General features: G+C 45.0%; 1 protein-coding gene and 1 pseudogene across 3 annotated transcripts; one reads left to right on the top strand and one right to left on the bottom strand.

The window, feature by feature from the left end:
• Nucleotides 1-1,720: 1,720 nt before the first annotated feature.
• LOC311143927 (lariat debranching enzyme-like) lies at nucleotides 1,721-6,378 on the bottom strand (annotated as a pseudogene). The gene is made up of 8 exons (XR_014615553.1): nucleotides 6,099-6,378; nucleotides 5,703-5,827; nucleotides 5,468-5,548; nucleotides 5,285-5,370; nucleotides 4,970-5,193; nucleotides 4,714-4,791; nucleotides 4,342-4,487; nucleotides 1,721-2,537 (listed from the first exon to the last, which is right to left on the bottom strand). The product of XR_014615553.1 is annotated as a lariat debranching enzyme-like (transcript).
• Nucleotides 6,379-8,694: 2,316 nt separating this feature from the next.
• Nucleotides 8,695-21,492, top strand: LOC311143472 (armadillo repeat-containing protein 8). 2 transcript variants are annotated; one of them, XM_084179293.1, is made up of 22 exons: nucleotides 8,695-8,968; nucleotides 10,347-10,423; nucleotides 12,980-13,051; nucleotides 13,209-13,351; nucleotides 13,529-13,626; nucleotides 13,813-13,905; nucleotides 14,074-14,154; nucleotides 14,310-14,385; nucleotides 14,664-14,754; nucleotides 14,948-15,008; nucleotides 15,163-15,363; nucleotides 15,543-15,638; nucleotides 15,841-15,923; nucleotides 16,106-16,187; nucleotides 16,306-16,392; nucleotides 17,297-17,389; nucleotides 17,634-17,783; nucleotides 18,786-18,881; nucleotides 19,188-19,283; nucleotides 19,503-19,575; nucleotides 19,885-19,978; nucleotides 20,068-21,492. In XM_084179293.1, exons 1-22 carry the CDS (start codon nucleotides 8,924-8,926, stop codon nucleotides 20,099-20,101), a joined length of 2,022 nt encoding a protein of 673 aa, XP_084035419.1. In that variant the 5' UTR covers nucleotides 8,695-8,923; the 3' UTR covers nucleotides 20,102-21,492. The 2 variants fall into 2 exon arrangements, with proteins under 2 accessions (XP_084035419.1, XP_084035418.1); XM_084179292.1 differs by having other exon boundaries at nucleotides 19,503-19,596.
• Nucleotides 21,493-22,005: the final 513 nt, after the last annotated feature.

Below are 22,005 nucleotides of genomic sequence, written 5' to 3'. Positions count from 1 at the left end.
AAGAGCGAGAATAATTGTTTTTGTTAAACGGCAGTCAAGCGTCGATCATGTCACCAGAATAAGACCCTCGATATTTATTGGAAAGAAGCATCAAGATCACTGTGCACTTTCACCACCCTGTGAAGTTCATAATATATTATTTCATCTGTAGCCTAATAAACTGCATGATTTCCTAGTCATAGTGGGAGGACCACACACCATATCATCGCGTGACTACACGTTTACTTCGATATGGTTATTTTATCAATATTTAGGCATAAAAGTGTTTCCACCACCATTTCTTGCGTGATTAATTTTACAGACACAGAAAAGATCCCACCATGCCGAACGAACAAATTATCTGTCAGCATTTATAAAATTGTCCCGAAACTACCATCACAGCTGTTGTGACTTTTTTTTATACGGTATGACAACTCTCATAAAAACTGTCGATGGAAACATGGTTATTCATCAGTAATAAGGTCCTCCATCAGCATTCTGATTTTCCCTAGATGCACCAAGACATCAAATTTAAGAACATTTTGAAGATTGTTCTACAAATAAAGTGCAAGAAAACTAAAAGCTGATTCACTTAACTCAGTAGACCAAAGGAATTTCCAGAGTTAGCCATCCCAGCTAAAAAGTCAAAGTAAAGCATTTCCCTGGACCTCAACATTAGCTTGTAACCATTAACTCTTACTGCACACTGTAATTCTGCTCTTTGTACGGTTGTAAGGAGCTCTTGTCAAATACACCGTATATTTTTCACCTCATTTTATTGAAACGGTTTGTTGTTGATTTTACTAACTAGAGTACTTGTATCATTACCCTGGAATGAATCGCTAGCTAAGGACACCAACCTATGCGACGAGCTCTACTTAATTCAAAAGCTAAATGTTTCATGGGCTGTCATCATGATTAATTGATAAATCAATGAGTCACTCATTCATTAACTCTTATTCTATGATCACAGGTTAGTGTCGTGTAATAATGATCATGAAGTCCTCATCTGTAAAATGTTGTTCAATAAAGCTGTGCTATTGCGCCATGTGTGCAGTGAATTATAACTGAGGGCTTGTATCATAAATTGTTTAGTTCAGTGGTGCCACTTGTCTCTCCTCTGTCATGGGTTAGGCTTGAACAGGACAGTTTGGGAAACCCTGATTTAGTGTACAAACATATTCATGTTCTTTACACAGGTTAGCATTTTTTGTTATGAATCTTGTTCTGGAGGCAGTTCTGCAGAGTGGTCACTAGCTGGCACCACCACACAGTCAAAATCTGATTTTAACCCTAACCACACTGCAAACCCTAATGCCTAACCTTAAATTAAGACAAAAAAAAAAGTTTTTGTTATCATGAATTTGTACAACATAGACCATTTTGACTTTGCAGCTGGCCCTTCTAGCGGAAATCGCTCAGTTCTGCCTCCAGGGCAAGATTCATGAAAATAAATGCCAACCTGCGTTCTTTACACGACATAGTTTTTTATTTGTTTACAACATCCCTTTTGCACTTGACCCACACTACAACACTACTCAGTAAAATGTGTCTGAAATCCAACTAGTTTTTTGTTAGTAAAAAAAACAAAAACGTTTGTCCATAATTTCATTATTTACAAAAACAGAAATTAGACGACTTAAAAACAGAAATTTCCATCATGGGATTCTCCGCTCTCCCTTTCCTAACAAAACAGCTCTCTGTTGGTTTGCAATCAAGAAGGACAATAGGTTCCCATTAACAGACAATATCAATAAAGAAAGAAGATCATGAGAATCTTGTATATTTCACAACAGTTCCCACCAAAACCTGGGTCAAGTTCGAGCCCTAGTCCTCACTCTCCTTGTCGTCGACTGCTGTGTAGATGACCTGGTTCCTGCGTTTGATCCTGGGGTTGCTGCCTGTACTGCTGGGGTCCCCCTTCTCCCCACTGGTGCGCTTGGGGATCCGAAAATGGGGCTCCTCCCCCTCCTTTTCCCCTTCCAGGGGTGAGGAGTGAGAGGGGGTAGGCAGGTTGAGGGACAGGCATGAGGGAGAAGCGGGATTTGGGCTCCGGCATGGACAGGACCATGCGACTGGGGGGTAGCTCTCTAGAGAGGCTCCCTGAGTTCCGTCTCCCTCCTGCGTTCCCTGTCTCCCCCTCAGGCACCACTGCATCAGGGCTCTCCCCCTTACCATTTTTCTCTCCTCCCTCCTCCCCCTCTTCTTCATCCCACTCTTCCTCTATGGTGATCTCATCAGGGTTGGAGCTGGACAGACCTGAGGTGTCACTAGGGTACTCACTGGGTTCATCCCCACTCTGGACATCATCATCCTCCAGCTCTGGGGCTCCTGTGTCCATCTGTCCCCCGACCTGGGCATAGATGTCTGTGAGGCCCAGGGTGGCACAGAGCTTGGTGGTCTGGGGGTTGGTGCTGTAGCTGGGGTGGGCATTGGGCTGGGGCCAGGCAGGGTCGTAGGCTGGCACGGTCAGGCTGAAGTTGTCTGGGATGGACAGCTCACCTCCCAGTTCACCCACAGCCTCCATCATGGCTGCCTCAGACGCACTGAAGTCCCACCTGGACAACATACAGAAGTAGTTAGACACAGAGATCATGACCAGCACATTACACCAGTTGGTGTGGGTGCGTAAGTGAGGGGTGGTCTGTAAGTATACATATGCAAATACAGTGGGGAGAACAAGTATTTGATACACTGCCGATTTTCCTACTTACAAAGCATGTAGAGGTCTGTAATTTTTATCATAGGTACACTTCAACTGTGAGAGACGTATGATTTTTAAGTAATTAATTTGCATTTTATTGCATGACATAAGTATTTGATACATCAGAAAAGCAGAACTTAATATTTGGTACAGAAACCTTTGTTTGCAATTACAGAGATCATACGTTTCCTGTAGGACCTGACCAGGTTTGCACACACTGCAGCAGGGATTTTGGCCCACTCCTCCATACAGACCTTCTCCAGATCCTTCAGGTTTCGGGGCTGTCGCTGGGCAATACGGACTTTCAGCTCCCTCCAAAGATTTTCTATTGGGTTCAGGTCTGGAGACTGGCTAGGCCACTCCAGGACCTTGAGATGCTTCTTACGGAGCCACTCCTTAGTTGCCCTGGCTGTGTGTTTCGGGTCGTTGTCATGCTGGAAGACCCAGCCACGACCCATCTTCAATGCTCTTACTGAGGGAAGGAGGTTGTTGGCCAAGATCTCGCAATACATGGCCCCATCCATCCTCCCCTCAATACGGTGCAGTCGTCCTGTCCCCTTTGCAGAAAAGCATCCCCAAAGAATGATGTTTCCACCTCCATGCTTTATGGTTGGGATGGTGTTCTTGGGGTTGTACTCATCCTTCTTCTTCCTCCAAACACGGCGAGTGGAGTTTAGACCAAAAAGCTCTATTTTTGTCTCATCAGACCACATGACCTTCTCCCATTCCTCCTCTGGATCATCCAGATGGTCATTGGCAAACTTCAGACGGGCCTGGACATGCGCTGGCTTGAGCAGGGGGACCTTGCGTGCGCTGCAGGATTTTAATCCATGACGGCGTAGTGTGTTACTAATGGTTTTCTTTGAGACTGTGGTCCCAGCTCTCTTCAGGTCATTGACCAGGTCCTGCCGTGTAGTTCTGGGCTGATCCCTCACCTTCCTCATGATCATTGGTGCCCCACGAGGTGAGATCTTGCATGGAGCCCCAGACGGAGGGTGATTGACTGTCATCTTGAACTTCTTCCATTTTCTAATAATTGCGCCAACAGTTGTTGCCTTCTCACCAAGCTGCTTGCCTATTGTCCTGTAGCCCATCCCAGCCCTGTGCAGGTCTACAATTTTATCCCTGATGTCCTTACACAGCTCTCTGGTCTTGGCCATTGTGGAGAGGTTGGAGTCTGTTTGATTGAGTGTGTGGACAGGCGTCTTTTATACAGGTAACGAGTTCAAACAGGTGCAGTTAATACAGGTAATGAGTGGAGAACAGGAGGGCTTCTTAAAGAAAAACAAACAGGTCTGTGAGAGCCGGAATTCTTACTGGTTGGTAGGTGATCAAATACTTATGTCATGCAATAAAATGCAAATTAATTACTTAAAAATCATACAATGTGATTTTCTGGATTTTTGTTTTAGATTCCGTCTCTCACAGTTGAAGTGTACCTATGATAAAAATGATAGACCTCTAAATCATTTGTAAGTAGGAAAACCTGCAAAATCGGCAGTGTATCAAATACTTGTTCTCCCCACTGTATGTATGCATGTGTGTGAGAGAGAAGTGTATAAGTGAGATAGCAGGGTGTGTAGTGGGTGTCGAATGTATGAGAGAGAGAGAGAGAGAGACAGAGAGAGAGAGGAATAGAGACAGAGTGAGTATCTGACCTTGTGTGCAGGCCGTTGTTCTGTGGAGGGTTCCAGTAGTTAGGGCTGACAGTCAGCAGGCTGTCTGTAGCCTTCAGGATGGCCAGCTACTCTGGATCATACTCCAGACCCTGGGACGATCCTGGCCTGTCTGCTACCTCTACGATCTGAAACACACACCCTACAAGTCAGCATCAACTCAGACATGCACCATAGAGAACACACCTATAGCCCTTACTAGCACAAAACAGGACTTTCAAGCAAGCTGTTTCACAGACCAAGATGAACAGATTCTCCATAAATTCAGGAGAAAGTTTAATCTGAATCTATGAAACTAGACCATAATCACTTGCCATCCATGCCACGTGTCATCATCTTCTCTCTCTCTCTCACCTGTAGGAAGTCCCTGTAGGGGAGGCACTTATCCAGTGAGAGGAATTTGGTAGTGCGGGCGGCAGCATCATCTTTGGCCTGTAGGGAAAAACAGAGCAGCAATATAACCAGTGCTGCATAGGAAATATCAGTTCCGTGACCTAGCAACACAACAATGACAATCAGGATAAAGAATCGTAATTCTGATTAAACAGAAATAATCACATCTCTGAATATCCACAGCAGTCTCTACATAACCATAGTCAGTTCAGCTCACCGGGTGCTGCATAAGGGCAGCAAACTTGACATGGAGGTGTGCAGAGAACCAGTAGTTAGGCTGCAGATGGGCCAGGAGCTCTGCAGCTGCAGGACTACCCAGTGTGTTGGACCCACCTCCTGTCTCAGGAACTTCTTCTTCCTCAGCAGCTCCCCCGTGCTGCCATAATGGTAGATCCCACGAGGCCAGTCATGGGTCAGGAAGACATCCACAGTCATCTGGATCTAGTGGCAAAATAGGGGAGGCATGATGACATATATGATATAATGGGGGGGGGGGACATAATGATATATTAACCTTGTAAGTGGTAGTCACCTGTTTGAGTTTGAAGACATCGATGTTCCTGATGTGGTAAACACTGCGTAGAGTGTCTGGGTTATATGGAGGGAACTCGTAATGCCCTTTAAGGAAGGACATTGATTCAATGTTAAAGATGGTTGGGCTGCAACGCATTTGCAGGGACAGGAGGATATATCTACTAGTGCTTTTTGACCTCACCTTTCCTGTAATCATGCCCTTTGAAGATTCCAGACAAGCCGCCAATCCTTACTCCTTTGTAGCACACAATGCCATCATAACCTGATGGAACACCACATACACTGTTATTATTAGATGAACAATAACATTTTCAAGCAAGTGAAAACTGCTCCTGAATTTCCTGATGGGCAGGTGGCCTTGAGATGTCAATCTGTGGAACTTGTAATATGCGTGTTAACTTTGTATCCAGAGTTACCCATGTAGTAAATGTTGGGAGCCACCCATCCCCCGTACGGTAGCTCCTGGAGGTGGTTGGAGGCCTCATGATTCACCCCGATGAAGATGGTCAGGACCGGAGCCTTCTTCTCTCCAGAGTAGTACCTGCAACAACCAAGACACAAACATCAGAAATACAACAGACTGTCCCTTAAACTAAAGGAACCATAAGTAGTACTGACAGGGTTGTGTTTAACCCACATGGCTGTTGATTCCTATGGCGTCTAAAGCCATAGAGGTCAACAGCCATCTCTCAGGGTAAGGTAGGTTCCAGAGTTTATCCAGGATCAGTTCATGTGTGGGTCAGGAAAAACTCCTGGACCTACATAGGAGAGACAGAGAGGGAGCAGAGATGAGGTGATAGGAAGGAACTAACTTGTAGAAGGTCTGCATCTGCCTGTACTTTTGCGGCACAGCCATGCACTTCATGTCCCCCTCGTTCCTCACAGCCTGGAAGTCTCCACAACACAGCAGCAGGTCTACCTTCACCCCTTCCTTCTGCTCCAGATAGCCTATTGTCTCATAGATCTTATCCAGCTCGCCATGGCAACACCCTTCCACAGCTATCTTCATGGCTGATGATTGGCTGTAGACTCCCCTAAGGGGCTTCTTTTTGTTCGCTGAGCTGTGTTAGCTAGCCACTCCAGATTACAGAAGCTGCCCTTCTATGTACCTTCTGATATACTGTAGCTACAGTAGTAGATTGGTTTGCAGAACGAGCTACAGTGAGGGAAAAAAGTATTTGATCCCCTGCTGATTTTGTACATTTGCCCACTGACAAAGAAATTATCAGTCTATAATTTTAATGGTAGGTTTATCTGAACAGTGAGAGACAGAATAACAACAAAAAAATCCAGAAAAACGCATGTCAAAAATGTTATAAATTGATTTTACATTTTAATGAGGGAAATAAGTATTTGACCCCTCTGCAAAATATGACTTAGTACTTGGTGGCAAAACCCTTGTTGGCAATCACAGAGGTCAGACGTTTCTTGTAGTTGGCCACCAGGTTTGCACACATCTCAGGAGGTATTTTGTTCCACTCCTCTTTGCAGATCTTCTCCAAGTCATTAAGGTTTCAAGGCTGACGTTTGGCAACTCGAACCTTCAGCTACCTCCACAGATTTTCTATGGGATTAAGGTCTGGAGACTGGCTAGGCCACTCCAGGACCTTAATGTGCTTCTTCTTGAGCCACTCATTTGTTGCCTTGGCTGTGTGTTTTGGGTCATTGTCATGCTGGAATACCCATCCACGACCCATTTTCAATGCCCTGGCTGAGGGAAGGAGGTTCTCACCCAAGATTTGACGGTACATGGCCCCGTCCATCGTCCCTTTGATGCGGTGAAGTTGTCCTGTCCCCTTAGCAGAAAAACACCCCCAAAGCATAATGTTTCCACCTCCATGTTTGACGGTGGGGATGTGTTCTTGGGGTCATAGGCAGCATTCCTCCTCCTCCAAACACGGCGAGTTGAGTAGATGCCAAAGAGCTCGATTTTGATCTCATCTGACCACAACACTTTCACGCAGTTCTCCTCTGAATCATTCAGATGTTCATTGGCAAACTTCAGACGGCCCTGTATATGTGCTTTCTTGAGCAGGGGGACCTTGCGGGCGCTGCAGGATTTCAGTCCTTCACGGCGTAGTGTGTTACCAATTGTTTTCTTGGTGACTATGGTCCCAGCTGCCTTGAGACCATTGACAAGATCCTCCTGTGTAGTTCTGGGCTGATTCCTCACCGTTCCCATGATCATTGCAACTCCACGAGGTGAGACCTTGCATGGAGCCCCAGGCCGAGGGAGATTGACAGTTATTTTGTGTTTCTTCCATTTGCGAATAATCGCACCCACTGTTGTCACCTTCTCACCAAGCTGTTTGGCGATGGTCTTGTAGCCCATTCCAGCCTTGTGTATGTCTACAATCTTGTCCCTGACATCCTTGGAGAGCTCTTTGGTCTTGGCCATGTTGGACAGTTTGGAATCGGATTGATTAATTGCTTCTGTGAACAGGTGTCTTTTATACAGGTAACAAACTGAGATTAGGAGTACTCCCTTTAAGAGTATGCTCCTAATCTCAGCTCGTTACCTGTATAAAAGACACCTGGGAGCCAGAAATCTTTCTGATTGAGAGGGGGTCAAATACTGATTTCCCTCATTAAAATGCAAATCAATTAATAACATTTTTGACATGCGTTTTTCAGGATTTTTTTGTTGTTATTCTGTCTCTCACTGTTCAAATAAACCTACCATTAAAATTATAGACTGATCATTTCTTTGTCAGTGGGCAAACGTACAAAATCAGCAGGGGATCAAATACTTTTTTCCCTCACTGTAGGTCGAGGGAGATACATTAATTATATGATGAGGAAGACAACTATAGAATACTATATAATAAAAGTTAGCATATTAGCTCAATCATTTGTGTTGGTTGTTTGTTGCTAGCTCTAGAGATCTGCTGTTAACTCTCTCTGGGGTTGTAGACAGGTTGTAGCCTTGTCCTGGCTAAGAGACATGCAATCACTGGTCAAATCAAACGTGTTACATTTTTTCTCACCTTTTGCAATTTTCATTACGAGGTAACGTGATTACGATTATGTTGGTTTGTTCTGTTCATCTCAACTAAAATGTATGAATCGATCGTGTTTTCCCACCTCAGCCTAGTTTGACCAGAGCGCATGCGCACACCACATCTACCAAAGTAAATCGAGTGATGGAGTCATAGGTTGCACTTTCCACAATCAAAATAATTTACTAAAAATAGTCAAACATCCGTACATTATCCCGAACCGTTGTAATTCTGACTACCACCACTTTTTTTGTATATGCACTTGTCTATGCATTTGTATATGCACATACATGCTTATAATAATCATATTTTTGTCGAATCACCCAAACTTCAATTTCAAATTATCTACGCGTTTAGAACCAAAATGTACTTGATTGACTTGATTCACAAATTGACATTCGAGCAATGTAGCCAGTGTGCAACTATAAACAATAGTTTCATTATCACAGGAAACGTTATCTGTGGCTTAAACAGACCAAATACACCCGACTAACTCCACCTAACCCATGAAATACTAAGTGCTTCTAAAGTGTTGCGTGATTTAGCTATATTTACTTTTTAATCTGAGCAGCTGGTCTGGAGGGCAGAGTGTTTGGAAAGTGCTGCTCCGACTGGGGCGCTCGACAGGGGGAAGAGAGATGGCGTGCTTGTTGGAGGCCCCTCTCCGCATCAGCGTGCTATCTGTGAGTCTCTCTTATACTATGAAATAAAGACTGACTTTTTGCTATGCACTACATTCTTCCTAACTGTATTGGATAGTGAAACGCTTTTTATGTGTTGCATCAAGCTATTAATGTGGGTTGAGGGCATGCACTGAAGTTGCTAGCTAGCTATGCTAACTCAGGCTTTGCAACATTTAGCTAGCTAACGTTAGCTACTGTAGTAACAAGGGCGGTCTCCCGACGTTCACCTGGAATGTCTTAGCTAGCTAACTAGTAACCGGTGACATACATTTACGTGAATCCAATTATAATGAAAACCCGCAAATATTTAACAACTTTATTGCACAGTGACGGTGCAATCAAATACGGTTATGCTAGCTGGAACCAACCGCGAATTAGCTACCTAGTTGTCTAGCTGTCTATAACCTTACTTACTCTGTTAGTTAGGTAGCATGATATACAGTAACTAGTTAGTTCGCAGGGTAGTTATCTCTGAGTCAGTTTTGGGCAGACTGCTAGTTAGCTATGTCAAGATCGAGAATCGAATTTCAAGTTAAGACCGTAACGTTATCATTTTTACTTATGTTTCAACAGTTAGCTATAAAGCTAACGTTAGCAAGATAGCTTCAAGTACAGTTTCAAGTTATCATACTGGAAACGCCCCCATATGCTGCTGTCAGTGTCATTGACCATATCACGGGGTTTTGGAGGAAATACATAAAGGTGCCATGAATACATGGCAAGCTATACAGCTCTTCAACAGAATGTGTTCATTTGCCACCTGTTAGTCTGTCAACAGATACGTTTTTCTTATTTTACAGGACCTGTAAGGAAATGGCCAAAACCAGAGCTAGGTTAAACTAAATTTACCAAATGTGTCATCATATTGTCTAAAGTTTACAGTTTACCCACCTGAAATGTGATGATGCACCCATAACTGCACCTGGACTACTGTATTTGTAATCTACTTTAATTGTTAAAGAACTTTGTTTCAGATCACTTACTGACTCATGACGGATTTGGTATGATTCACATGGAATACACGTCACTGCAAATCCCCTTTAGAGAGAGCTATAGTAGAGCAGTGCCTCTTTGCTCATCAGTGACCTATTACATAGTGAGTAGTGGGGAAAGTTCTGGACGGTCCCTCAATGATAAACATAAACAAAGTTATCAAGTGACGTACGACCATCTCGTGCCCTGGATGAGTTTACAGCTTGACGAGAGTAGCCTACTGCCTGTTGACCAGTCATATAGTTAGGAGGGGCTTTTCTGGGATGGAGTATCTGTCTGGCCCAGGCCAGTGTCTGTCTGCTGAGTGTGTGGTTGGTGTCAGCAGTGGGATGATGCGCGAGGCCTGCGCTGACTCATTGTTGTTCTGTCTCTTGTCACCATGCAGGAGGTCACGGCCACCAGTCGCCATTATGTTGACAGGCTTTTTGACCCCGACCCGCAGAAAGTGCTGCAGGGAGTCATGTAAGTACATTATAAGTACATTACCTTGTGTTGTAGTAGCCTATGACTTTCTATAGGGAAATATATATTTTACCTGTCTGTCCATCTTTGTTTCTGTCCCAAATGGCACCCTATCCCCTACATGGTGCACTACTTTTAACCAGAGCCTTATGGGAAATAGGGTGCCATTTAGGCCTCTGTCTGTCCTTGTGTGAGTCTGGTATCTGTATGCCTGTGGAGCAGGCAGTTCTTGGTGCTCTGGAGGGAGCTGTCTGTCAGTGATTGATTTGTTTGAGGTGCGATGTGAGCATGCTCAGTGTGAGCTGCTTGGACCACTTTGTTTACATGTGTCAGTGGTGTGTGTGTGTGTTTATCTGATCAGTCAGTGTGATTCATGCTGTGTGGTATGCCAGGTCTCTGCTGGTGTGTGTGTGACTGAGGGAGAGTGTGTTTCACTGGGCAGTGTGAGTGAGAGCCTCAGCGAGGCTTGGACTCAGGCATCTTTTCATCTTTATTTTTAACTCTGAGGCCCAGCTCTGGTTACGGTTTTAGATGGCTAGCCGAGTCACTTCTTACCTGACTGTTGCAGCTGTACTTTTCCACTGGCCTCTGCCTGCTACTTGTATCTTTATGTCGCATGCATTACATCTAAGCAGTTGGCCAACCACAGTTAGAATTCTGTACTCTGGATAACTTTATATATGTTATTATTGGCTTATATATGTTGTGTGTGATGTTCAGAATTCTATCCTCTCAAAGCAACAAGTTAACAAGCTTGAACAGCACTGATGTTTCTCAGTTGAGCCTGTGGCTGTTAGCATTAGTGTTTAGACTTGTGTGGTGATACAGTGGGGAGAACAAGTATTTGATACACTGCCGATTTTGCAGGTTTTCCTACTTACAAAGCATGTAGAGGTCTGTAATTTTTATCATAGGTACACTTCAACTGTGAGAGACGGAATCTAAAACAAAAATCCAGAAAATCACATTGTATGATTTTTAAGTAATTAATTTGCATTTTATTGCATGAAATAAGTATTTGATACATCAGAAAAGCAGAACTTAATATTTGGTACAGAAACCTTTGTTTGCAATTACAGAGATCATACGTTTCCTGTAGGTCTTGACCAGGTTTGCACACACTGCAGCAGGGATTTTGGCCCACTCCTCCATACAGACCTTCTCCAGATCCTTCAGGTTTCGGGGCTGTCGCTGGGCAATACGGACTTTCAGCTCCCTCCAAAGATTTTCTATTGGGTTCAGGTCTGGAGACTGGCTAGGCCACTCCAGGACCTTGAGATGCTTCTTACGGAGCCACTCCTTAGTTGCCCTGGCTGTGTGTTTCGGGTCATTGTCTGCTGGAAGACCCAGCCACGACCCGTCTTCAATGCTCTTACTGAGGGAAGGAGGTTGTTGGCCAAGATCTCGCAATACATGGCCCCATCCATCCACCCCTCAATACGGTGCAGTCGTCCTGTCCCCTTTGCAGAAAAGCATCCCCAAAGAATGATGTTTCCACCTCCATGCTTCACGGTTGGGATGGTGTTCTTGGGGTTGTACTCATCCTTCTTCTTCCTCCAAACATGGCGAGTGGAGTTTAGACCAAAAAGCTCTATTTTTGTCTCATCAGACCACATGACCTTCTCCCATTCCTCCTCTGGATCATCCAGATGGTCATTGGCAAACTTCAGACGGGCCTGGACATGCGCTGGCTTGAGCAGGGGGACCTTGCGTGCGCTGCAGGATTTTAATCCATGACGGCATAGTGTGTTACTAATGGTTTTCTTTGAGACTGTGGTCCCAGCTCTCTTCAGGTCATTGACCAGGTCCTGCCTTGTAGTTCTGGGCTGATCCCTCACCTTCCTCATGATCATTGATGCCCCATGAGGTGAGATCTTGCATGGAGCCCCAGACCGAGGGTGATTGACCGTCATCTTGAACTTCTTCCATTTTCTAATAATTGCGCCAACAGTTGTTGCCTTCTCACCAAGCTGCTTGCCTATTGTCCTGTAGCCCATCCCAGCCCTGTACAGGTCTACAATTGTATCCCTGATGTCCTTACACAGCTCTCTGGTCTTGGCCATTGTGGAGAGGTTGGAGTCTGTTTGAGTGTGTGGACAGGCGTCTTTTATACAGGTAACGAGTTCAAACAGGTGCAGTTAATACAGGTAATGAGTGGAGAACAGGAGTGCTTCTTAAAGAAAAACTAACAGGTCTGTGAGAGCCGGAATTCTTACTGGTTGGTAGGTGATCAAATACTTATGTCATGCAATAAAATGCAAATTAATTACTTAAAAATCATACAATGTGATTTTCTGGAGTTTTGTTTTAGATTCCATCTCTCACAGTTGAAGTGTACCTATGATAAAAATTACAGACCTCTACATGCTTTGTAAGTAGGAAAACCTGCAGAATCGACAGTGTATCAAATACTTGTTCTCCCCACTGTAGGTAGCGTAGGTGATATGATTGATACTGTAGTTGAACTCCTGTCAAGTGTTGTTGTTATGGTGGCTGTTGGTAACATGCTGAGGGAGCTCCACACATCTGACTCTGACCCTGTGTGTGTGTTCACAGTGACATGAAGAATGCTGTCATCGGAAACAACAAACAGAAAGCCAACCTGATTGTCCTGGGAGCTGTGCCCAGGTGTCTCTCTCCCTCTCACCTCTTTCCCATCTTCCCTTTTCCCTCTTTTCCTTTTCCCCACTTGCTCTCGCTCCCCTCTCTCCCTCTCTTCCCTACCCTCAACCCAATCTCCAAGCCCAATTGTACGGCAGCAGTGACTGTGTGTCTCTCCCCCCAGGTTACTGTATCTGCTCCAGCAGGGCTCGTCCAGCTCAGAGCTGAGGGCAGAGTGTGCGGTGGTGCTGGGCAGTCTGGCCATGGGCACTGAGAACAACATCAAGTCCCTGGTGGATTGTCACATCATCCCTGCCCTACTACAAGGTATATATATGCATAACACAGACAGACAGATACATACACAATCACTCACTCAGTCACACTAAGAGTGACGCACTGAGCAGTGTTACAATCTTTCAGTCATACTCACTGACAGAACAAACACTCTGACTGATGAAACACATACTCATTCTCTCTCATAACAAGTGTGTGTGCCTGCAGGTCTCCTATGTTCAGATCTGATTTTCATCGAGGCTTGTCTACGCTGCCTCAGGACAGTCTTCATCAGTCCAGTCACCCCAGTGCAGTTGCTCTACACTGTAAGTCTCTCTCGCTCTTCTGTCTTTCTCTCTCTTCGCCCCCCCCCCCCCCCCCCCCCCCCCCCCATACACGCATACCATCGATATGGTGTAACATGCTATCACTATTCTTAGTGATGTGTTGTCTAACTGGGGTGTGTTTCTGTGAGTGTGTACAGTAACATTGTGTGTGTTACACCCTATCAGGACCCAACTGTGATCCCCCACCTCATGTCCCTGCTGAGTCGGTCACAGCGGACACAGGAGTACATCACCCAGATCTTCTCCCACTGCTGCAAGGTCAGTACATCAGCACACATTTAAAACACTTCACATTACAGAAAGAGTCACAGTATTGTAATAGAAGACCAAAGACACTACAGGTTAAAGGTCAATCATCAGATAAACTATCATTAAAAAAAAGTCTGTCTGAGGAATTACTCAGGAGTGTGTGCGTGTGTTCTGTAGACTCCAGAGCACCAGACGGTTCTGTTTAACCACGGGGCCATCCAGAACATCGCTCCCATGCTCATCTCTCCCTCCTATAAGGTACTGTTTGAAACTATTACTCACCCATATCTCAGTTCTACCATCTCTCAGACCTCTGTATTACCATGTCTTACCATCTCTCTCACTCTCCCCCCCCCCCCCCCCCTCTTCTCTCACTCTTTTCTTTCTTTCTTTTTCTCTCTCATCCCATACAGGTACGGATGCAGGCATTAAAATGCTTCTCGGTCCTGGCCTACGAGAACACTCAGGTCTCCATGACACTGGTGAATGGTGAGGGGCTTTTTCCCTCTTCTATTTATGTCTCTCTCTCTCATCCTCCCTCTCTTTGCCTGTGTCTGACTCTTTCACTCGCTCGCTATCTCTCTCGCTGCTGCTCTGGGACCTGACTGGGACAGTTTCCAGCTATATTCTTTAGTCTGTTTCAGAGGCATTCTATTCTTGCCATTATATTGTTATCGTCATGGTAGCAAAAGGTTGTCAGATGGTGATAACATTGTATTATGAAGCTACTATGAAAATCAATGTTCTCCTCTCTGTTCTGCTCTCAGTGCTGGTGGATGAGGAGCTGCTCTCTCAGGTATTTGTCAGAATGATGCAAAGGGATCAGCCCATTGACATGCAGCTCACAGCAGCCAAGTGGTGAGTGAGTGTTTCCTTCACTTGACTATTAAAATAAGTGCGCTTCCATTGACACTGCTGTCAAAGTATATGTTTTTCCGCGGACTATTAAAGTAATAATCTCAAGTGTTTTAGTTTCGGAAGATGAAATCTTTCTTTCCCCCTCTCGCGCTCACTCTCTTTTCCTCCCTCTCCCTCCTTCTCTCCCCCCCAGTCTAACATACATGTGTCGAGCGGGAGCCATCAGGACAGATGATAGCTGCATTGTTTTAAAGGTGATTATACTATTTTGCGTGTCTTTTGCACTCATCTTACGACTTGTCTGCTACTGGTATGTGTGTGTTGAGTCTAGCCTGCTGTTGTGTGTAGGGTCTTCCCTGCCTCTCTGTGTGTGTGTGTGTGTATAATTCTTGTTCCATCCCTGTGTAGACCCTGCCGTGCCTGGTGAGGATGTGCAGTAAGGAGCGTCTGTTGGAGGAGCGTGTGGAGGGGGCAGAGACCCTGGCCTACCTGATGGAGCCTGATGTGGAGCTGCAGAGGATTGCCAGTGTAACCGACCACCTAGTGGCCATGCTGGCTGACTACTTCAAATACCCCAGCTCTGTCAGCGCCATCACTGACATCAAGAGGGTGAGAGACTGGACTATACTCATTGAACCTAGCCAGGCAGTCTTAGAAGGCAGAGAAAACAGTTACCATCAGGAAAACCCTGACACTGTGGTGAGAAAAGAACACCACAGTCCTTACTTTGGACAAAAACCTCTAACTCTCTTACCTCTCACCAAATATTGAATTGTCTTTTTCTGCAGTTGGATCACGACCTGAAGCATGCTCACGAGCTGAGACAAGCTGCCTTCAAGCTGTATGCCTCACTGGGCTCCAACGACGAAGATATCCGCAAGAAGGTGGCTTTCACTCAACAGTACACACACACACTCCTTCCCCGCCACGTTTAGAAGTGTGTTGTGATTATTTTTTGCATGATGCTTTAGGACTAAATATTAGCTGTCAGGTTGTTAACCTGTAATTTAGCATGACCAGTGGGAGTAAGTGCATGTGTTTCCGTGTCCTCCTCCTAACAGCCCCCGCTGTCTCTCTCCTCCTCAGATCACAGAGACAGAGAACATGATGGACAGGATAGTGAGTGGCTTGTCAGAATCCAGCGTCAAGGTGCGGCTAGCTGCAGTCAGGTACGGATAACATCCCTACCTCTCCACTCTGCTCTCCACTGAGGGTGCTGTGACATGCTGAGTGTCCTGTCATATTCTGTTCCCTTCTTAGCCTAAGAAGATTTCCTTGCACCTAAGATATCTTACTCTCAAATGGTAGCAGTGTGTGCCTGTTGTGATATTGACTCTTCCTCTGTGTCCAGGTGTCTTCACAGTCTGTCCCGGTCAGTCCAGCAGTTGAGGACTAGTTTTCATGACCACGCAGTATGGAAGCCCCTTATGAAGGTCTGTACCATGGGGTCTCTTTCTCACATACAATATTACTTACCATACATGTTGTCTACTGATGAAAAGTACATGGCCTTCATAATGAGACTGTATGTCTCTTCTCTGCTGTGTATAGTTGTTACAGAACGCTCCAGACGAGGTGTTGGTCATGGCCTCTTCTACACTATGCAACCTGCTACTGGAGTTTTCCCCCAGCAAAGAGGTGAGACCAGCAGACAGCAATGCACTACTACTACTGCTACCTAGCTAGCAATTCAACACTACTACTGCTACCTAGCTAGCAATACAACACTACTACTGCTACCTAGCAAGCAATACAACACTACTACTGCTACCTAGCTAACAATACAACACTATTACTGCTACCTAGCTAGCAATTCAACACTACTACTGCTACCTAGCTAGCAATACAACACTACTACTGCTACCTAGCTAGCAATACAACACTACTACTGCTACCTAGCTAGCAATACAACACTACTACTGCTACCTAGCTAGCAATACAACACTACTACTGCTACCTAGCTAGCAATACAACACTACTACTGCTACCTAGCTAGCAATACAACACTACTACTGCTACCTAGCTAGCAATACAACACTACTACTGCTACCTAGCTAGCAATACAACACTACTACTGCTACCTAGCTAGCAATACAACACTACTACTGCTACCTAGCTAGCAATACAACACTACTACTGCTACCTAGCAAGCAATACAACACTACTACTGCTACCTAGCTAGCAATACAACACTACTACTGCTACCTAGCTAGCAATACAACACTACTACTGCTACCTAGCAAGCAATACAACACTACTACTGCTACCTAGCTAACAATACAACACTACTAGTGCTATCTAGCTAGCAATACAACACTACTACTGCTACCTAGCTAGCAATACAACACTACTACCTAGCTAGCAATACAACACTACTACTGCTACTTAGCTAACTTCATGATTGGTAGACAAACACAGCTCAGTAAAGTTGTGATAATTTTTTGCATGATGTTTTAGGACTAAATATTAGCTGTCAGGTTGTTAACCTGCAATTTAGCATGACCAGTGGGAGTAAGTGCATGTGTTTTGTGTATGTGTGCAGCCCATCCTGGAGTCAGGGGTGATAGAGTTACTATGCAGTCTGACCCAGAGTGACAGTCCAGCCCTGAGGGTCAACGGCATCTGGGCTCTCATGGTGAGTCACCACTTTACTGATTTGCTCTGCTCTCCCTCTCTACCTCTAGAATAGGGTTGCAAAACCGAAGTTCCCAGGTTTTTCTGAAATTCTGGTTAGAGGATTCTCAATCAGTGGAGCGTTATCAGGGAGGCAACCCTTCAACTGAGAATCTTCCAACTGAAACTTTGGTAAAGTTTCTGTAATTTTCAACCCTACCTAGAAGGTGTCTGTCTAACCTACACCATCTTGATTGTGTGTGTAGAACATGGCGTTCCAGGCGGACCAGAAGGTGAAGGGGGAGATTGTGAGAGCGTTGGGGACGGAGCAGCTCTTCCGTCTGCTTTCTGACCCTGACTCTAACGTCCTGATGAAGACCCTGGGCCTGCTACGGAACCTGCTCTCCACACGACCCGTAAGACTGGCACAGAGACAGACACACACACACACACACACACACTTAAGGTAGACTTTGTGTGACAAGTCGAATCCTTGACCCACATCGTCTGTTGCAGACAGGGCATGTAAAGTCTCCGATTGGGGGTCCAGGTGCATTCCTGGCTTCATGTCTCTTGAGACACTTTTTTTCTCTGTAGCCCGTTCCTGTCCTTCTCAAGCTTCTGCACTTCTTGCTGGTAGAGATGGCACCTTCCGGAGGCATTTGAAACCCCACCTCTTTAAGGAATACCTGGGATAGGATAAAGTAATCCTTCTACCCCCCCCCCCCCCCCCCCAAAATTGTAAAGTGGTTATCCCACTGGCTATAGGGTGAACGCACCAATTGGTGAGTCGCTCTGGATAAGAGCGTCTGCTAAATGACGTAAATGTGCCCTTGAGCAAGGCACTTAACCCTAATTGCTCCTGTAAGTCGCTCTGGATAAGAGCGTCTGCTAAATGACTAAAATGTAATGTAAATGTAATGGAGCGTTCAGCGGTAGTGTCCTCCAGCTGGGTAGAGTTAAGGCTGCACTTTTCCATTGTGGTCTACAGTTGGTCTTTGTAGTGCCTCTCCTGACCCCTGCAGAGCTGGCCATACAGGGCACCCGGTCACGCAAGCTTATCCACAGGGTGCACTAGAGGCACCTGATGTGAAAGGCCTCCAGCATTCTGATGTGGCGAGTGTAGATGGTCCATGTCTTGCAGCTGTAGAGGAGAGTTGTAATGACTACTGCCTGGTAAACAGATATTTTTGTGTGAAGGTTGAGGTCTTTGTTCTGGAAGACCCTTCTCCTGAGCCTACCAAAGGAGGCAGAGGCTTGTTTGATCAGGTTTTGTATGTGTCATCAGAGAGACAGACACACTGCTTTTCAATAATCTAATAAGTCTCACTCACACACACATTATCTCGCCTTTTCATACTCTCTCCCTCTCTATCTGTCTCTTTCTCTGACCACCTCCTCTCCCTTCTGTCTCCCAGCACATAGACCAGGTCATGAGTTCCCATGGGAAGCAGATCATGCAGGCGGTCACTCTGATCCTGGAGGGAGAACACAGCATCGAGGTCAAGGAACAGGTATGAAAAAAGTATGAAAGATGTATGCACTCACTAACTGTAAGTCGCTCTGGATAAGAGCGTCTGCTAAATGATGAAAATGTAAAATGTATGACCCCCTAACTTACTATTCCATTAACACTTTGACGTAGGGTTGCAATATTCCATACACTTAACCCCAAATTCCCAGGTTTTCCAGTTAGAGTAGTCCCTCCTTGCTTATTTCTGGATTCTGGAAAACCTAGGAATTTCTGAACAGTTAGCAGTTTTGCAACCCTACTTTGTCATGAGGAACAGTTCAGGATAGAGCTGCTCTCTTTGTTTCAGACACTCTGTATCCTAGCCAACATCGCTGACGGAAACACAGCCAAGGAACTCATCATGACCAATGATGACATCCTCCAGAAAATCAAATATTACATGGTAGTCTCTTCCCTCCATGAGCCACTGTAGCTATACTTAATTATTGATTACTGATCAGGCTAAAAAGAGGTTCAATTAACTCTCTGTTGTCAACCTTCATATTTGCCTATATCCATGTGTGATCATGTTTATTTAGAACAAGTTTGACTGTCTCTTTGCATATATTGTTGACACATCTTAAGCAAATATTGAGGACGTTTCTCTGCGATGTCCTCTCAGGCTCACTCTAATGTCAAGCTCCAGCTGGCGGCCACCTTCTGTATCTCCAACCTGATCTGGAACGAGGAGGACGGTGAGGCCAACGCCATGACAGGTTGTCACATGCTAGGGGGGACTGCGGGGAAGGGTGGAAACTGGGAACAGATGTACAAACTGTTAGTGTTAGCTAGGGCTAGTGGTAGTTTCATGGATGTAGTGGTATAATGTTTGGATAAAATTAATCAAATTCTGCAACGTTATCCTTTACGGCAACGTAATCCGTTTATGCTCCACTACATCAATGGTTTTCATCTGTGATTTGAGTCAACACTGTTGGACTTGGTCTCTGCTCCAACATCATCCTCGTTAACCTTCCTACGTCGGTGTCTCTCTCTGTTCTCAGGTTCCCAGGAGCGTCAGGACAAGCTGAGGGAGTTGGGATTTGTAGACATCCTGCACAAACTCACCCAGGCCTCAGACCCCAACCTCTGTGACAGGTGAGACACAGACACACACGCTTTCCTTCAGTTTCTCTCCATCAGACAGACGCTTGTTGTAGGATACTGACTCTCTCTCTTTCTCTCAGGGCGAAGACGGCGATGCAGCAGTATCTGGCGTGACCCCACGGGAGCAGTCTCAGACGTCGTTGCCCCTAATAACACAACTAACAATCCAATGGCCTGCCAGGAGGAAACCTGCCTGCCTGCTGCCATTGTTTTGTTTTCTTCTCCTTCCGTTTAATCTTCAGTTTTAGTTTTGTTCCTCCCCGCCCCCGACCCCCATCCCACCCAGAGACAAGGTTGGACGGGAAACCGGGAAACTAGCGATTTCTGCATAGCAACGGTTACTGGAGGGGAGGGGGGGGTTCATTCAAAGGTTTTTGCCTTTTTTTTTTTACGCAAAGATAGATGAAGATTTTTATTTTGTTTCTGGGACTTGATGTGAATGAAGAAGGATTAGTTGCGTGCAGTACAGTAGCCAGCCAGTGCAGCACAGTGCCACCATGTGGCCAGGAGGCTTTGGTGCTTTTGGACTCCCTAACGAGGAGACTGAACATAAAGACGTCTCAGAGTGGGACGGAGAGCTGGACTAAAGGCTCTGACGAAGAGGGCAGGGTTGTGGGAGCATCGCTTCCTCCTGGATTTATTTAGCTAATTAATTATTCATTATTGATATTACTATTATTATTATTGTTATTTTAAAGAGGGCTTTATGTCACGAGAGAGGATGCGTTTGGAAAAAGACTGCTCAATTTGTACTTTTTTGTGTTTTCTTTTTTTTGTGGATACATACCTCGTAAATATATATAAATATAAACATAAATATATTTTTTAGATTATAATTTCCCCCTCTGTTTTTTTTCTTCTGTGTCTGATCCCTGGTTCCTTGTACAGTAGGGTGTGAACATAATATCAATGGGAGGATTCTGTGGTCAATAGAACAAAGTTAGAAGGTTGACTAAAAATATGGGCTGATTTCACGGACCCAGATTAAGTTTAGTCCTGGACTAAAAACACTTTCAATGGAGAATCTCCATTGAGCATAATTTTAAAATATAGTACTAGATTTAGGGCTCTATTCAATCTGTATCATGAAAGTTCAGTGTTATAGCGTGATTGAAATGTCAAGGCAATGTTCCCACGTTAGCAGAGCCTGCATTCACAGTAAACGCTGCATGTGTCGGCTCAACCGGAAATTACCTTTACATTTCAATAGCGCAATCTGTAACACTTCAGCGATACAGATTTGAATAGGGCCCTTAATCTGTATCTGGTAAACCGGCCCATAGCGGGTCACTATGTATGACTGACACTCTCTAGTCTGTTACCTTTCAGGAGGCACTAAGATGGATCTACAAAATAGGATAAAATGCTAAATGTCCTTTACCTTTAGCCATTTGGTTCCCCACAGAATCTTCTAGATCTTTCCTCTCCCTGACATTTCCATTCTTACAGAAGCTCTGATAAAATGAATGCTACCATTTGAAATATATGCAGACCTGAAAGATGGACTTGGTCATTGAGTACTGTCTTTTTTTTTTATATCCATGGGCACCGGGGGGAGGGAAGTGGAGCACACTTAATTGTCAGTGTGAGGCATGTGAACAGGTGAAAGAAACTGGTCACAAGTGTAATATAACTGAATACATGCATCAATTAAAGGTCCACCGGTTATAAGTGCGTTTCCATGGTTGTTCAACATATTAAAATGGCTTAGGAAGTGATCCCACTGGCACTGGACGTCACATCATCCCAGACAATGATTCGGATCCAAAGCATCACAGAAGCCTGGATCTTATAAAACAACACTTTGTTTATTCTTGTATCATGTATTTCTGGTAAAGTTGGTGACATTTAATAATAAAATACATCTGAAGCCTGCCCTAGCCTCTGGCAGCACAATAAGCCCACCTTCCTCTCCCTTAGTTCTGAAGCAGGCACATTCCTCATGCAGATAGCTGTGACATGCATTTAACACCCCCACCCCAAAACCCTCCCCTTGGGTCCCCCCTCCTCTCACACAC

This window comes from Coregonus lavaretus, assembly GCF_964263955.1.
Source record: "Coregonus lavaretus genome assembly, chromosome: 16".
Lineage (NCBI taxonomy): Eukaryota > Metazoa > Chordata > Actinopteri > Salmoniformes > Salmonidae > Coregonus > Coregonus lavaretus.
The sequence above is the reverse complement of the archived record's forward strand: the minus strand, read 5'-3'. Positions and strand labels throughout refer to the sequence as shown.

Excerpts from the sequence above, each read along its gene's own strand:
- LOC311143472 (XM_084179292.1), top strand. The coding sequence starts at position 8,924 with ATGGCGTGCTTGTTGGAGGCCCCTCTCCGCATCAGCGTGCTATCT. Across the intron at positions 10,424-12,979 it reads AAAGTGCTGCAGGGAGTCAT|TGACATGAAGAATGCTGTCA; the intron begins GTAAGTACATTA and ends GTGTGTTCACAG. Across the intron at positions 17,784-18,785 it reads ACCTGCTCTCCACACGACCC|CACATAGACCAGGTCATGAG; the intron begins GTAAGACTGGCA and ends TCTGTCTCCCAG.